The 18932-nt window shown below is 34.8% G+C and overlaps 1 protein-coding gene across 1 annotated transcript; it reads left to right on the forward strand.

Moving 5' to 3' along the window:
• The first annotated feature begins 1197 nt into the window (after window positions 1-1197).
• NEUROD1 (neuronal differentiation 1) lies at window positions 1198-2262 on the forward strand. The gene has a single exon (XM_074236305.1). The coding sequence runs from the start codon at window positions 1198-1200 to the stop codon at window positions 2260-2262; it is 1065 nt and encodes a 354-aa protein (XP_074092406.1).
• Window positions 2263-18932: the final 16670 nt, after the last annotated feature.

Raw genomic sequence — 18932 nt, forward strand, 5'->3', positions numbered from 1 at the left:
TACATAGCTGCTTAGCTCGTTTTCAGTATTTCCATTTTTCATGTATTTTAACGAGCATAAGGGGTAGGTTTTGAAAGGAATTATTTTTTCTGAGTTGGCAAAGAAACCCGAAGAGGATTTTAAATCGTGCTCTGCAAATGCACTTGTTAAGTAAAGTTGTTTATGAGGTGCTTTGCAGGGAAAGAGTTAGAGGAGAAAAGAAGAGAACTGGACTTGCAATCGCTGCTACCTGTTACAGCAGCCGGACCAGTTCTATATTCAGTTGCACTTGAAACCTTTCATTTTCCTTATTGGAAGCAGCGACTTTACTATTGCTGATCATTGTAGAGGGGTGGAAGATTATAATTATTCAATCTTTTAAAGAGAAAGGTTTGAGCAGAACTTTGAAAAGCCCCCATGAAAGGATGACCGAACATTTCAATGGGCTGTTTATTAGAGAGGAGCCTTCTGCACCTGATCCCGGGCACGAGAGAACTGCTCTTTGCTTTGACCTGAACACTTATGAAGATGTGATAGCTTTTGTAGAAGGTTGAAGATTCAGTTTAGGGTGGGGGTAGGGCTAAGAGGAAAAAAAACTTGTCATTGTTGTTTCCAAATATTTTTAGTTGGTAATAAAATTAATTTTGTAAACTTTTTCCGTTTTATAAATAATTTATAATTAATTTTTTCAGCTAAGCAAATTCAATTTCAAACGACAGCATATTGAATATTGATGCTTTAAGTTTAAACCATTTTATTAACAGAGGAAACGGCGAAGATCGAATTAATATTTACGTTAAAATACAATACATAATCTTTGCAAAGATATTATGGACTCTGACACATGCAGATACATCCGAAATAGCTACAAATGGATATGCAGTTAATCATCACACATTTATTTTCATCACATTACCCAAACATTTACTCACTATAAACACACTTAAGTTATACCAGAAGCGCATACATTCATATATTCTTAGACATAAACATTGTTAACACTCACACTTACACAGCCTACACATGCCAATATAACACATTGAATTTGCCCAGTCCCTTGGGAAGTTAGCGCTCTGACTAATTGGTCTCTTCCTCATACAAGCATTTAGAATACAGTTGTGAGGTGGGGTGAGAGTTGAATTTCTTTCCTTTGAATCTGGTATTTTCCTTTCCCCCTCTTTCTTTTTGGTCTCTCTTGTCAAATGTAGGACCTGAAAAATGACCAAATCGTACAGTGAGAGCGGGCTAATGGGGGAGCCTCAGCCCCAGGGTCCCCCGAGTTGGACAGACGAGTGTCTTAGTTCTCAGGATGAGGAGCACGAGGCTGACAAGAAGGACGACGATCTTGAAGCCATGAACCCGGAGGAGGACTCATTAAGAAACGAGGAAGAGGACGAAGAAGAAGACTTGGAAGAAGAGGAGGAGGAGGAAGAGGAAGACGACGATCAAAAACCCAAGCGACGTGGTCCTAAAAAGAAGAAGATGACTAAGGCCCGGATGGAGCGATTCAAGCTAAGGCGCATGAAGGCTAATGCTCGGGAGAGAAATCGCATGCACGGGCTAAACGCTGCGCTGGACAATCTGCGCAAAGTGGTCCCCTGCTACTCCAAGACACAGAAACTGTCCAAAATCGAAACTCTGCGTCTGGCCAAGAACTACATTTGGGCTCTTTCCGAGATACTGCGCTCCGGAAAGAGCCCAGACCTAGTGTCCTTTGTACAGACCCTCTGCAAAGGCTTATCGCAGCCCACCACCAATCTGGTAGCTGGCTGCCTACAGCTCAACCCTCGGACTTTCCTGCCGGAGCAGAACCAGGACATGCCACCCCATTTACCTTCTGCCAGCGCTTCCTTTCCGGTGCATCCTTACTCCTACCAATCTCCCGGGCTTCCCAGCCCGCCCTATGGGACCATGGACAGCTCCCACATCTTCCACGTAAAGCCGCCGCCTCACTCCTATGGGGCGGCCCTGGAGCCCTTTTTCGAAAGTACTCTCACTGATTGCACCAGCCCTTCCTTTGACGGACCCCTCAGCCCACCACTCAGCATCAATGGGAACTTCTCTTTCAAACATGAACCCTCCACCGAGTTTGATAAAAATTATGCCTTTACCATGCACTATCCTGCAGCTACCCTGGCAGGAGCCCAAGGCCATGGATCAATCTTCTCTGGCACTGCTGCCCCCCGCTGTGAGATCCCAATAGACAACATTATGTCCTATGATAGCCATTCACATCATGAGCGAGTCATGAGTGCCCAGCTCAATGCCATCTTTCACGATTAACCCTTGAAGAGTCGCATCGATTTCATGATCAGACGGAAAATGAATCAACTGTGCTTACAGTGACTGTCTTGTTTACAAAGGGCAGCCCTTTGGGTACCACTGCTGCAAAGTGCAAATATTCCAAGCTTCAAGTGATATATGTATTTATTGTCGTTACTGCCTTTAGGAAAAACAGGGGTGCAAAGTTCCTGTTTATCTTATGTATTATTTTCTATAGCTCCTCTATTTTAAAGATAAAAGGAAAAAGTAGAGAAAAAAGAAACTACACTGTCAATTTGGTGTAGCTGTATTCAGATCATATTAACTATCTGATCAGATAACAAAATCACAAGCAATAATTAGGATCTATGCAATTTTTAAACTAGTAATGGGCCAATTAAAATATATATAAATATATATTTTTCAACCAACATTTTACTACTTGTTACCTTTCCCATGCTGAATTATTTTGTTGTGATTTTGTACAGAATTTTTAATGACTTTTTATAATGTGGATTTCCTATTTTAAAACCATGCAGCTTCATCAATTTTTATACATATTGGAAAAGTAGAATTATATCTAATTTATACAAAATAATTTAACTAATTTAAACCAGCAGAAAAGTGCTTAGAAAGTTATTATGTTGCCTTAGCACTTCTTTCCTCTCTATTTGTAAAAATTGCACAATTTGAGCAATTTCTTTCCCATTAAAGTCTTTTCCCTAGGATAAAAACCAGACCCATAGCTCTCAAGTTGACTCAAAATCAAGAGACTTATTTTCTATCAAAACATATCAATTCAACACATTACTTGCACAAACTTGTATATAAATATTTTAAGCAAATGCCAACACCCTTTTTTTGAAATCAAAAGCTGCTTGACTATCACATACAATTTGCACTGTTTTTTTAGTCATATACTGCTTTGCATTCCATGATTTTACAGAGAATTTGAAGATATTGATGTTTCCAGACAATATAAATGCATGATTTTATACATACTCACACAAATCGTGTTTTGTCACATATTCATCTTATGAATCTGAGCCTAAAATGAATCAGGTTGTTAATGTTGGACTTTATACCTATTGTAGTCAATTAGTACAGTAGCTTAAAACAAATTTGAACCATTTAATCCATAATTAGAACAATAGCTATTGCATGTACAATGCAGTTCAGAATAAGTGCTGTCTGAAATGTAATGCTGGTTCAACTGGAATCAATTTGTACTGTAATTTTGTTTGTAATCCTGTATATTATGGTGTAATGCACATTGGGATTTTAGAAAACACTCATCATTTGCAATAAAATAGTATTGAATGTTTGATCAATTGTTGCATTTCTTCTTAAAGGTGTTCTTTCCCTTAATGTAAACAATTCCTATGGGATTATTGTTTTATTTGATCAGATCATGAAAAGTGCAACGTTAATTATCTGTAGAATAAAATGAACTAGAAAAAGTTCTAGACTCCATTTTTTTTTGCTCATACTTTTTATTGGTGGTCATTTTAGCAAGAAATTTTAGAAGCTAGAAATAAATAAATAAATGCAATTGCAATTGTTAATCCCTTGAAACGATTCAATTACTTCTCTTAAAACATAGATTACTTCAGGTCACTTCTGTTCCCTAGGGCATTTGCTACTGGCAAAGGAGTAGTATTTTATTTTAAAATAAAAAGTTTTCAGGAGAAAGTAGCATAAACCTTCGTGGTTAAAATGTAGAAAATAAACAAATAGGGCAAGTAGTACCTATGTTTAAGAAAACTGATTCTATGATTTACCTTAGAGCAATAAGGTATTGACTTTCCTGTTTTCCCATCCTATGAATTCAGAAATCTAAATCCAATGGCAGACTATCGCAGATGAATCTGCCAGTTTCTAAGTCCATTCCCAAGCAGCTTGGCACTTCCCTTTTTTCCTAGATGTATTGACTGACAGGAAAGGTTTCTGGGGAATAACATTTTGGCACTAATGTCCTGGCCCTACTACCGTGTTCTGATTACTGTCATTAGTAGCTCCATTGTTTCCACTATGAAGTGGATGCCACATTGGATGGTTACCCCCTTTCCCAAGCATGTTTCTTTAATCTCCTTCTCATTGGTGATTTAGAGGTTCCAGAAAGCTGACCTCATTTAGCAAGCTGCTCCAGAAAAATGTGAATAATCTAGTGGACAGAAACAATTAGCTATCCTAATAACATCATCAATGAAGTTATGCCAAGCTGTAACAATATCAATGACAATTTCAAAATTAAAAAAAAAAATTTCCAATCAATTTTAATTCTCTTTGCATCTTCTTTTTTTTTTTTTAACATTCTTCATCAAAAGAGTGGGGTATATTTGAATTATCCCCACATTTAACCTAAGTGAGTTAGTCTTAGTTTAAAGGAATCACACTAGTCAGGTATGAATCAAGGGATTCTTTTCCTAATTTAAGACTGCTCTCAGTATTCCTTTCTTAAAATACATGTTACTGATTCAATTTTTGTAAATTGTTAGCATTCCAACCTGGAATATCATGAAGCAAATGTATAGGTTTAAAGATTTCCCTTCAAGTGCTTAGTTTCATTTGCAATTTAAAATTGACATGTTCTTGGAAAATCTTAATATTTAATACTAATAATAACTGTTGCTAACATGAATAAGAAAAACTAGGGAAGAATATTTTAAGTAGTCTAATAATGTATTTTAAAACTCAGTTAATTATTCTACAGAATTTACTATCATTTTAATGAAAGAACTTAATATTCAAATGTTTTCCTACCTTTTGCATTATATCACTTTATTTTAAAAGAAAGATTCTTTCAGTCAGTCAAGGGGTACCTCACATGCCACCATCTTTTATTCAAACGCAGGCACAGATGTTCTTCTGCAGGGGAGGTTTTAATTTATGAAAATGATATTGTTTATGCATGAATGCACTGAATGCACTCTGCATAACACACAGTCCTTCCATCTGATGAGAGAAATACCACAGAACCAGTGCCAATGTCAGGAACATATTCTACAAATTTACTTGCTTAAATGTTTAATGAATATTTGGAAGACATTTCCAAGCCACAAGAAACCTTTTCAATTACATTCCCCTTTTCATTTATGAATTGCCATCCTTACTTAAGGGAAGAAGTACAATTCTTAGAGTTAGTACTATTGACAAAAGTCCCTATCTGGTATTTGGAAGAAATCATAAAGCACAAAAGAGAAAATTAGCCAGGAAGGGGGGGGGAAGTATGAAAAACAGGGCTTGGTTTGCTTAGTTTAAACTATTTTTCTTTTATTTTGCTGTAAAGGTTGTTCTTCCCCTCATCTTCATTCCATATAATACTTTGAAGCTCCAGTTTACTCCTTCATCTTGAGCAATCATTACTCATCAGGATAAGCTGCTGTAGACCTACTTGTTTAATCTGGAAATGCTCTGAAGAGTTATTTTCAGCAGGAGCTGGTGGCTTCAAAAACCAGCTGAGCAAATTATCAAACAAAATGATAGTGACCCATTTTCTCTGTCATTAATGACTAGGCTATAAACATTTGATTGGAGATAAAACTTGACTTAAGCATATGATGTAGTGCATAATTCATTTTAGCCAAAATTTCCTCTGTCAGTTCCAGTTGATTTACATCATGGATTAGATTTATACTTGAACATATATTATTTTCTAATATTTAAAAATAAAATAAAATTTATGATGAACTACAAGAAACATTACTGTTCCAAAAATTTTCACCAGATTTTAAGGTACAGTTTTTTGATCTCTTAATAACAAAAAAATATAGTCTGATCAATCTTTCTAGCTATCTATCCATCATGTCTATCAAGACACAATATATTTTAAAATATCCTCAGTTCGCTACACTTACACCCTTTTACAGCAGGATAGTTTAATGACCTTTGCAATTAATATGCTTCTAAAATAATTTTTATTCTTAGAAACAATTATCTGAAGCATATATGGATCATTATCTGATATTTAGAAATAAAGCAGTTTGATAAATTGGGGAGGGTCAAAATAAAATAAAGACTAGTTTTTTTGATGACAGATTTAAATTACTTTCTATGGATTTTTTACTTAAGCTATCATTTCTTTCTTTTCTTCCCTTCAAAAACATTAAAAATGCAATGGTTTATTCATGGATATTATTTAAGAGCCAATGAAATATCTTGCATAACACTAGGGCTTGTATAATTCTTGTTGAACACCTTTGGAAAGAGGTGTCTTGGCGTCAGATCCACAGCTATTTGTATAATAGTATACTCACTGGCATTTGGCCAGCAACTAAATTTAAGAGGACTTTTGTCATGCATTTTCCAACTAGAAGCCACTACTATATACATTCTTCTGCCTTCAAATGTTATGAGTTGACAATTGACAATTTTATAGTCTCTTTCACTCATTTCCTCTTCTTCTCCCTCCTTTTGTCCTTTCTTCCCTTTCATTTTCTCTTTCTTCCCTCCCCTGTTCACCTATTTATTCTATTTATTCATGCTTCCCCCTTTATCCTTTCTTTCTTCTTCCCTGTTTTTACTTCCCCTTCCTTCTCTCTCTCCCTCTTCTCTTTATTTTCTCCCTCCCACCCCCACGCTGACTCCGTTTTTCTCTTTTTTTCACTCTCAGTTTCTTCTCCTCTCCTTTATTTCTTTTTCTTCCACTAAACTAATCGACAATTTTAATTAAATTGATTGGACATGTGATGAAAATAGTTATGTACATTTTTGTAGCCATAGTTGCTAAGGATTTCTTAATGGACTAATTTAGATTTAGTACTATTGACAAAAGTCCCTATCTGGAATTTGGAAGGAATCATAAAGCACAAAGAACAAATTAGCCAGGAGGGAAAAAAGGTATGAAAAATAGGTCTTAGTTTGCTTAGTTTAAAATATTTTTTTCTTGTATTTTGCTCTATAGGTTGTTCTTCACCTCATCTTCATTCCATATAATACATTGAAGCTCCAGTTTACTCCTTCATCTTGAGCAATCATGACTCATCAGGATAAACTGCTGTAGACCTACATATTTAATCTGGAAATGTTCTATCCATTAAGTCTATACTTGTTTCTATAAGAATAAGGTTAGATTATCACCTTAATTGATATCCATCACTAAGTTCTCTCTCTCCCCCTCCCTCCTATCCACAATAACACTTTTAGTTAAACCTCAAATGTGAGGCAATGGCGTGAGGAAAAAAAAACAACCAAGAAAAGACATCTCTCACTGATCAGTCTATGTGGGAATCTTGGGACAAGCTGTAATTGTGATCTTAAAAAGTGTGACAGTGGGTTGGCTAGGTGGTGTAGTGGTGTAGTGGATAAAGTCAGGAGTCAGGAGTAACTGGGTTCAAATCCAGTCTCAGACACTTTAATTACCTAGCTGTGTGGCCTTGGGCAAGCCACTTAACCCTGTTTGCCTTGCAAAAACCTAAAAAAAAGTGTGACAGTAAAATTCATGAGTATATGCTTCCCCCAACACTAGGCTTAATCAGAGCATATGACCTTGATAAAATGAAACAAGGTTAATCTGGTTTCCATACCTTTATTTAGTTCCTTCTTTGCTGACTAAAAAGGTTTCATACTATATGTTGTGCTTCATTTATTTCTTTGTTGTGTTTTTAATTCTGCAGATTTTAAAAATGCATTTGATTGGGAGGTGGCTAGGTGGCCCAGTGGATAGAGCACTAGCCTTGGAGGAAGGAGGCCCTGAGTTCAAATTAGACCTCAGACACTTAATAATTACCTAGCTGTCTGACCTTGGGCAAGTCAATTAACCTCATTGCTTTACAAAAAAGAAAAAACAAGAAAAAAAAAGAAAAAAAATGCATTTGATTATAATGAGATATGTAAAGTTATAGTTCTTGAAAAGCACAATTTAATCAGTTTTTGGAGATAATTCAGCAGCTATTTAAGCAGTTAAACAAAAAAGAGAGTAGTAGACTTGGAGTAGGGAAGACCCAAATTAGAATCCTGTTCAAGACATTTACTAGGTGTGTGATATTGTGCAAGCTACTTATCCTCTCTTGGTCTCAGTTTTCCCATCTTAAAGCAGGGCCATTAATAATGATAACATCTACCTCACAGGGTTGTTATCAGATATCCTATGTAAAGCACTTTTCAAATCTTAAAGCTTTATATAAATCCTAGTAATTATCAGGAACTCTAGAAGTCTCAATTATGATCCTTTCACCCCTAATTTTACTTTCTAGAGAATAGACTTTTCTTTCTCCTTATCAGAAACCTTGTTCCTGCCTGGGTATGTTTTCATTCTCTCCTATTTTTTTTTTTTGGTTTGCCGTTTTGTGTTGTTTTCTCCCATTAAAGTATAAGATTTTTGAAGGTAGGGGCTGCCTTGTTTGCTTCTATTTATATCCTCAGTGCTGAACCTTGTGTTATGACACTTAGTAAGCACTAAATAAACATTAAACAATAAAGTTAAGAAATTATTCTGAAAGATAGAAATGTATAGGCCTGTGGATTGGCTAACCACTCAAACCCTGTGATTCGTAATTAAGGCAGGGCTTGGAAAATGGATTATTCATCAAAGGTACATTTAATCTCTACTGCAATGTGTGATTTTTATGATGATAAATTAATGAATATGTCAAAAATTTGAGAACTCAATACTGAATTATGTAAAACAAGTATCCATACCAAAATATGTACATAATGTATTTTTATAAGTTTTAATGAATGCAATAAGTTGTAAGGTTTGTTGTGTAAACCAACACATTTAATTATTTTACTTTGTCCCAGTTAATTTGCACATCCCTCTAGGCTATATAGAAACCTGGAAACACCTGATGCTGCTTATAAGATCAACTGCATCTTCTCATTTAGGTTCTGATGTTAAAACATTGTCATTATAGAACAAATTATGGTATTGTCTTGTCATAATTTGGTATTTCTTTTTTCTCTTTTGAAGTCCACTGATTAGAATTTGAGATCACAGATGTATATAAAGTATCTTTGAACTCATCAACATCAATTCTCTTGTTTTACAGATGAGGCAACTGTGGACCATCAAAAATTGACCTGACTTACTTAAGACTAGGCAGTTAGCTTAAATGCATTAAATAACATCATTTATATTGCATACTCTCTCAACTAAATAAAAAAGTGATTGTTAGTTTCTATATTGGTCTTAAATTAAAAATTCAAGATAAATGGCATTGATTTAATAGTATTTTCCAGATCGCATTTATTTTTAATTCTTATGCAGCACTTTCATAATTCTCACATTTAAATTTTTTTCTAACAATTGTTCTCTTACCATTTTTTCTTTCTTTTAAAATAATGAAGATGATGATGATGATGGCACTTAAAGGTTTGTAAGTATTTTATACAATAAACTGATATAACCTGAGTCACTCTATTTGCTTTGACCAGCTGGCAATTCTCCCAAGTACATTCATCACAGAGGATTTGGGTTGTAGGAGAACAAAGATAGTCTTCAAGAAAATTCAGCCTATCTCATTTTACTTCACAGAAGTATAATTTTGTGATATTATTTACCCAATTATAAACCCCTAAAGTCAAGTAGTACACTTTAATATTCAGATTAATGAAAATAAATGAATCCTGGAAAACTCTTAAATTAATGTGCTTTTGAAATACAAAATGGATTAGAATTTGTTAAGGTAATGAGAAATATGACTGTTTAAGTCATTGCTATATCACTACACAAGGAAGAAAAGTTAGTTATCACTTAAGGCAGTAAGAAATATTCATTGTTACATTCATTTCATGACATGAACTATTTTAAAACATAAGATCAATGAACAGTTCAGCATCATAAGTGACATTTAGTATTGAATACAACATTGATATTCAATATTAAAGCAAAAAAGCTTCTGAGAGGCAGGGATAAAGCAGAAGTATATTTAAGATATGGTACATGGCTTGTTTATATAAGAAGAAGGAGAGGAGAGTGTTTCAAATTTGGGGGATAGTTATAAATACAGTTTGGCTTACATGTAGCGTGTATGAAGGAAAGTAATATAAAAAAATCTAAAAAAAGTTAGATACAGCTTATGGAAGATCTTAAATGCTTACACTAAGTATTTAGAATTTTTATACTAGGCAAAAGGGAGCCACTGAAGATGGTTGAGTTGTAACTGACATGGACATATTTGTGACTTAGAAAGATTATTTTGGCAGATGTGTGAAAGATAGAGAGCAGTCAGCAAGCATTGATTAAGTATGTATCACGTGCCAGATACTGTGTCAAGCATTGGAGACACAATAAAATGAAAACAAATAGACGATAGACAGAGAAAAGAGATAGAAGACTGGGCGATCAGTTAAAAATCTATTATAATAACCTAGGGGAAGGAAAGAGAACTTGAACTAGGCTGCTGGCAAAGTGAGTTGAGAGAAAGGAATAAGCAATACATGTTTGAATATGGAGGAAAAGGGATGGGTCAAATTGAGTTTTTAAGTCTGAGTTGACTAGGAGATGATATAAACTAAATAAAGAAGAAGGAAGAAGAGGTTTTAGGGGAGAAGAAAAAGAATTCAAGTTTGGAAATGTTGAGTTTTATGTGACAATTAAAATACAAATAAAGATGTGATGCCAGTAGATGAAAACAGAAATATGAATTTCAGGGAAAAAAGGATTGGATATAAAGATTTAAGAGTCTTCTATGAGGATTTGATAATTGTACCCATGGGAAAGGATAGACCACCAAGGGAACAAGTGTAGGAGGAGAAAGAAGAGGATGGAGCTGTGGGACACACCACCCCCCCATTAGAAATTTAGGGAAGAAAGTGAAGGAAACAGAATAGGAAGGTTTTAAGGGTGGGAGAAGAATACAAACAAAATATCTGTAATCAGAGGACAAGGAACTATTAAATTCTAAAAAAAAAAGTCCTTAATGCATTAGAACTTGTGTGATGACTGGTATAGTATAGTTGCTGAGGAAAAGAAAAATACCTGATTTTAAAACTAGATTATTGACATATAGTATTATTAATAGAAAAAGGGAAGTCAAGAGGCCTGGTGTTATTGAATCATTAAAAATTACTAAGAACTAATATTTCCTTTAGGAAGTTTCATTTAGATAAATGCCTCTGACTTATCTAAATTGCTTTCTATCTTACTTTTAATATGTTCAGTTCTATAAACTTGAAATATAACTATTTTTAATTTAGTATACTGTTTAAATTATGTCAGTTAAATGAGTATCTTAACTTTGCTTTGACGTCAATGAAAGGATATTACAACTCTCAGGAGATATGCTAATATCTTACCATTGATGTCAGTGAGAATTGTAATACTTGTCTATTGATAGCTGGGAATTAAATTTTGCTGTAGGTTAAAGATAAACATATGTGATAAATTCACATCCCAAATGGATCTAATTCAAGAGAATGATGTCTAAAAAGAATGTAGTAATATTTGCCTATTAAACATTTCAAGTGCTTTTTATTATAATTGTTCTACAAACAACCTTTACTTTCATAGGGTTTAAAATAAGAAGGACCTTAGAACTTATTCATTCATTCTACTTCTCTTACTGTATTTCATTTATTTGGGAAACTGAGATACCCATAATGAGGTTAACTAGTTACCCAAGTTAAAGGTTTGTAAGTATTTTATACTGAAACTGAGATACCCATAATGAGGTTAACTAGTTACCCAAGTTCAGTCAGGTAGGAAGGTAGGAAGGTAGGAAGGACCAAAGTAAGGATTCAAATTCTTATCCAGTGACTTTAAATAAAGTGCTCTTTCTAACATCAACCATTCATTTGCCTATTTAACCTGATTTAAAATATTCAGATATTTAAAGGGGAAATTACTATAGAAAGATCTCAACACCTACATGAAGCATCACCTATTAATGTTGTTGCATCATGACTTGGAGGTCAGAGTTTCTCTAAGGCTGTACTATCAGAGCACAGACTTTGACCAACTTAGAAAGTACAAGGTCAGACTATTGTTTGAAGTCTAGCTAGAAAGGGTCATTAAAGAAGTTTGGCAATTAGTTACATAATTTTGGCCACAGCATTACACTAAATTGTTTTGTAAAGGAAATGTGATGGGGTGTCAACTTGAATCTGTGAAAGCAATCTTCATTCTTATGAAATGAAGAATCATTTAAAGAATTCTTCATTTTTATGTAATGTATGACTTCAACTGTATATATTTGTGTGATGGGGTAATATGGCTTTCAGATGGATTTTTTTTAAAGATATCTCTTGATTTTTATACAAATAACTGACCCTTAAGATGATATCTAGAACCAATGAATTATGAATAGGCCTCAACAAATTCATGTAAATATTTAGCTTTAAATAGTCCTTAATAGAGAATGAATAAAATCAGAGTAAAAACAATTGTTTGCATTCATTTTCTTTTTCACTTTAAAGACTTGTATTATTATTATTATTATTATTATTATTATTATTATATAAATTTCAGCAGGGCCTAGATTCACAGGAAAATTAGTCTGGAAAGACAATGGAGTACACATGATAAAAATTGATTCTCTGTGCATTATGAAGTATCTCCTAAAAAAACCTGGTTCAAATATAAAAATAAGCACCTTTTCCAATGGAAACACAACTCTCAAGTTTACAAAGATTTAGGGCTGAGAAATATCTTATAGACCTTCTAAATTAAACTCTTCACAGTAGAGATGAAACCTAGAAAGAGGAAATGACTTACTCAAGGTAATCCAATTAAGAGACAGAATTGAATTCAGATCCTCTGAATAAGTAAAAACTCTTTTCAATATATCAACAACTCATATCACAGGAGAGAAAGACATTTGAATCATTATATCTTCTTTGAATCACACCAAGAAGATAAGGAGCTGGTATTTTTTATACTGGGCTACTGGGTTAAATCTTGATTAAATTTGGTATTCAAATACTTAGCTAATTTTATTATGGGAAAGTAACTCAATTTACATACTTTTTACTATTGAATTGGCATAACTTAAGCCCTACTTTGAATCTTTCTTTTCCCCCAGTAGAATGTTTCTTAGAAATGAGAATTTATTCTATTTTTTTTGTCTTTGGAGCCCCAAGACTTAGAGCAGTGTCTGACACAGAATTGATTCCCAATAATTGCTAATTGGATTGAACTGAATTGAATTTTTTGGAAGATGGAATCTCATCTGATTCCTTTATAGCAAGATCTATTACTTTAGCCTCTCTTGTAATTATAAATCCCTTTAAACTCTAGTGTAAATTCAGTATTGACCCATTAGACTGATTGTTTAGTTTTGGCCTCTTTACTTCTACCCCAAATCCATAGCTTGACTAACTTATCTGAGGCTTAGGATTCTATTTTATTAACATGTAGGTATACAACAATTCCTGATACTCTGCTTTGTACACAGAAAGCAATCAATACATAAGAATATATCTTTTGAAAAATATTTCTAGGAAGGACCATAGAATCTTAGATGCAGAACTAAAAGAATCTTGGAAGCCATTCAATCTAACACCTTTTTTTTGACAAAGGAAGAAACTGAGGCATAGAGAAGTTAAGGGACTTGCCCAAGGACACATAGGCAGTCAGAGACAGAAAAAGAATTTGAATTCAATTCTTCTGAGTCCAAATCTAGGACCCTTTTCACTATATCAATGTAGTTATACATTTCCCTGTTGGTAGGTTATTCCTACAACTTTTACTCCTGAGGGATTATATTTGTCCTTCAAGAATGAAAAAACAAATGACAACTACTACCATCTACTACTTATTAACATTTGTAGGTTTTCAAAGTGCTTTACAAATGTTAATTCATTTCACTCTTACAAATTTTAGGAAGTAGGTGATATTTTACACTTATTTTACTGCTAAAGAAACTGAGACAGATAGCAAAGTTAAATAATTTGCCCAGGGTCACACAATGTCTGAGGCAAGATTAGAACTCAAGGCAAGATTAAAGTCATGGTTTAGGTTTAGGGTTCTTCACCTACATGCCTCCAGAAAGAGCCTTCCTGGTATTCAAACTCCTTCCATTTATACAGATTAGTTATTAATTAAAATTATGTTACCTTTTTGGAACCATGCAATTTTAAGCTTTAATTGCTTAAAAATGAAGTCTTCAGAATATCCTGGACTCATTCTTAAATAGTTTTCTTTTTTAATAGGTTAAGAGACTTATTTATGATCAGAGTTAAAATACCTCAGAGAGAGAATTTAAATACTCAGTTCTTCTTGACCTCATGGGTAGTCTTCTTTCTACTATGTTATGTTGTTTCTCTTAACTACTTCATTGGCAGGAATTTATAGGATAATTAATCCACACATCTCAGAGTTTATCAGCCATCAGGCACCAAGGTCATCCACTGCCATCCACAATCCTCCTGATTTTTGTCTTGCCTTTGTACTTCAATAACTTTGGAAGAGAAATTGAGGCAGACAACTTTGTGCAAACTCTGCCTCACTCAAATCCAATTCATGCACCAGTCAGAACATCACCCTGTGATTAGTCTTCTTCAAAAAAGGAAGAGCAAACAGCAATAAAAGAAAACCATGATTCACTTAAGTCCTCTTCTCCTGCTTGTCTTAAGTGATAACAGAGGAAAGCTATGTCTTGTTCCATCCAGAAAATCTTAATTTGCTCAGTTAGTTTCTTCTCACTATGCAAATATTTTAGATAAAATGAATTTCTGATTTCACCGATTAATCATTTCAAACTGTATTTTTTTCTTCTTACACTGGGATATAGACATTAGAGTGGAGAGACATTGGAGATTATCTAGCACAAATGTATCATATTGCAGATATACAGTGAGGTCATAATGATGCAAAGAGTAGAAGAAGTAGGATTCAATTCGAGATTTGCTTAGACTTTTGAAATCCAATGCTCTTGCCAGTATTTAACCAGCCTACTAATGATAGCAATTAGAATAATTGAATCTTACTATTGGAAGGTACCTTGGAGGTCCTCTATTCTAATCCACGTTTGTACAGGCATCACCTTGACAACATCCTAGGCAAGGGGTCTCTTAAGTCACTGTTGGGAGACCCAGTAGAAAGGAACTCAATAACTCCCACTGATCTATTTCACTCTAGATCTGAGTGTTGGTAAGTTTTCCTTTTATCAAGTCCTACTTTCTCTGTTTTTTCCTACTTACTTCCCCTAGTTTTTCCTCTTTGAGTAATTGCTCATATTTAAAAAAATACTCAAAGGAACTTTAAATGACTGTGTGTGTGCAAATTATTTCTAACCTATATGCCTCATATTGAAAGAAATGTCATTCATTTTATTTATTCTGAATTTTATGATTACCTAATATGTGCCTCCATCTCACTTTGCACATTTACATACATATTTCCTACATTCTGTACAATAAAACAGATTTTGTCAGCTTTTACTTTGAGTTCATCTAAAATTGAGTTGTATAAAAACTCAGGGTGAAAGAAGAATGTTGAGTACTATCTTTAGTCTACATATTTAATCCTCCTGTCATAGAGATTATTTTGCTTAATGAGGAAATAGGTGAGTGAAATTGAGAACCTGACAACTCCACAGTGTATTTTCATAGAAGCTTCTAACTGAATTGGAAATATGAAAGAAAACAAAGGACAATGAGAAATTTTGCTTAGCTTAGTGAGATTCCAGAATTTTCCCTATTTTCTTTGTTATTGTTTGCAGGGGCATATGGCCTTCTACCTTTAAGGCAGCAGGAGTCAGAATAGCAGAAATATCCTGGCAAATTCTCCACTCAGCATGAAAGGGAAACAGCCCTCCCTCTGACATTTTGAAAACATGCCCACTTATCATCAGAAATGACTGAGAGATGGAAGCAGTTGAATCTCTTTTTTTCCCCCAAAGCATCTAACTTTGGAAAATTATATTTTGCCTATGGTGGAGTCTCCTTTCCCCTGAAGAAGCTGGCTGTATTTTTATTATATCACAGAGGCCATTATAGGAATGTCCTGGAAAAAATAATCAGGGGAGATTTTTGAAGTAAACTAGATGAGGCTTAAGATCTAATTTCAATGATGTGAAACAAATTTGGTAAAATGAATAGCCATTTGCTGCTATTTGCTGGAGGCCAGTTTGTTCTCTCAGGATCCAGAGAAGAACTGGCAGAATGAAAACTGAGAAATGCCATCCTCAGATCAAAGCTTGGATCCATCCTAAAATATGAGCAAGATGTTCCCATTGGAAGTAAACCTCTATGCCTGTGTTTTAATAGCCTTGAACTTTTAAATACTGGAAATGGAATGGATCTGGTTCTGATGAATTTCATGTTGGTCCAGGATTTCCCCAGGACTGTTGTGACATAGTGGGTAGAGCATTGGGCCTTGAGTCAGGAAGGTTCATTTTCCTGAGTTCAAATTTGACCTCAGACACTATGTGACCTTGGGTGAGTCAGTTAACCTTGCTAGTCTCAGTTTCCTCAACTGTAAAATGAGCTAGAGAAGAAAATGGCCAACCCCCCCCCCCCAAAATGGGATCATTAAGAGTTGGCTATGACTGAACAATAAAGAAAACCTTTCTTTCTGGTTTATTTCTCTGGGTCTTGCCAATAAACAAAGCAGCCTCTTTGGGAATAAGATTTCTATTAGTGTTTTTCTTGTATAATTGCTTCATATTTATCACTTTGGTACACTATGAGAAGCTGTTATTTGATATGATGTTACTGATAAAGAAATCATTTTAAAGACAAAGAAGAATAATTTAATGTGCTTGCTTTTACTAATCTATAGGATCATTTAGAAGATCATTTGATCTTTGGCTTTGCAATGTGCCAATATGCATTGTGCCTTGGTAATAATAATTATAGAAGAGGCAGATTATCTCTAAACTGCTAGAAATATAAAATAGCTGAATTCTACTTTTCCTTTTCTCTTTTACTACTTTCAAAACCCATACTAAGAAGCTGTTTCCCTGAATGCCTCTACTTGGATGTACCTCTCAAAGGAGATAGGTTAAATGGCAAAGCTTTCTGACTCTGGAATAGTTGCCTGGCAACTCCTGCCCATAATACATTGTTGAGGTAGAAACCATATCTATTTACTGATCTGGTCAAGATCCATGACAGTAGATCTCCTTATGTAGCTAGAAATGTACTATATATTGCCTAATAAGGTTCCTGCCACAAAACTGGGTTTTCTCTAAAAGGGAAATTTACTGTCCATGAAGTTTAATTGGTCCAGAGGACTAAATCCCAAAACCAAAGTTTTCTGGTCAGAAAAGGAATAAAAGTTCAGTAGTAGAGTTCCTTACTTCTTATTGCAATGTGAGTCATTTCATTCTTCTAACTGGAAGTGTCATCATAGCCAATGTGAAAGATAAGGGAATTGAGATCACCTGAATATATAATGTGATTTTGATGAATATCTTTTTTCAAGCTATTGTTAAAATCAACTTCCTTTTGTTGAAAGTTGTATAGTTTATGAGTGTTTCAATTTCATTTCAATCCTGAGCCTGAGCCACCAGAGAGACTTGATTCAGGCGTGTTCTGGAATAATAGACACCCCCTGATAATCACTGTCTTCTTTGAGAAAGAACAAACAACAATAGGAGACCAAAAATTCAGCCCTTTTTCTCCTATACCACAGTTTGTTTTTTTATTACTCTCTCTTTCTCTCTCTCTCTCTCTCTCTCTCTCTCTCTCTCTCTCTCTCTGTCTCTCTCTCTCTTTCTCTCTCCCCCTCCCTCTCCTCTCTTCTTTCTCTCACTTCCCTCGTAAATTAGATTTGAGTGTTTTGTGTGTGTGTGTGTGTGTGTGTGTGTGTGTGTGTGTGTGTGTATGCACTCACTGTGCTAAGTCACCAACCTCACTTTCTCCTCCAAAATTATCTCAGTCCAGTGGGCAGATATGAATCAGGACGACTGGAGATGACTCTGGATTTGAGGCAATAGGAATTAAATAACTTGCCCAGGGTCACATAGCTATAGTAAGTGTCAAGTTTCTGATGTCAAATTTGAACTCAGGTCCTCCTGACTCTGGGACTGGTGTTCTATCCACTGCACCACCTAGCTGTGTAGTCTGTATACCTTGTTTCAAAACCCATGTCATATGGTAACTATGTCTATGACCATGGGGACTCAGAAGCATAATACCTCAGCTTTCTCATCTATAAAATAGGAATACTTTGTACTACATATTTTTCAGGAATGTTGTAAAGAAAGTTATTGGCAAATTTTAAAGATTTTTTTATGGAAAAATTTTATTATGGAAAAGTGTTAGGAGAACAAAGCAGGTAGCATATCCCTAGATACTCCTACATTTTAGTCTGCTCAAATTTCCAAAACCAGAACAAGACCATCCCTTTAGGCTAATGTCTTGATTGGTGCTTGAAGAATGCTTACCTGTCCCTATGAGAAAATCTTAAGAAATGCATAAAGTATTTATTAAGAACTTACTATAGGTCAAGCATTGAATGCTAAGTACTAGGGAGGAAAATATAAGCAGGAGAGGCAGTATTAGATATCAAAAAGCTCCATATTACAATGGAATAAAACACATAAAGAGGACCTAGACAAGAAAGGGCATACTTAGCTGTACAGTGGAGGAGGGGATAGTTGGTGAAGAGGCATGGAGGTCTGGTTCTTGGCAAGATAAATCTCACAATGAAGCCCAAGTATGGAGAGATGGAGAGGGGAGGGGAAGATGAACCTGATGACCAAAGAGCTGTTGGTGAGGTATGAAGATGACTGGGAAGAAATAGCTACCACCTTGTTCTATTTGCTCAGATCATCAGTGAGGCTTCACTATTCCAAAACGTTCCA

The sequence above is a fragment of the Macrotis lagotis genome, chromosome 1, assembly GCF_037893015.1.
Source record: "Macrotis lagotis isolate mMagLag1 chromosome 1, bilby.v1.9.chrom.fasta, whole genome shotgun sequence".
NCBI classification, from domain to species: Eukaryota; Metazoa; Chordata; class Mammalia; order Peramelemorphia; family Peramelidae; genus Macrotis; species Macrotis lagotis.

Bases quoted from the DNA above. Each gene is read 5' to 3' on its own strand.
- NEUROD1 (XM_074236305.1), top strand. From the start codon at position 1,198: ATGACCAAATCGTACAGTGAGAGCGGGCTAATGGGGGAGCCTCAGCCC.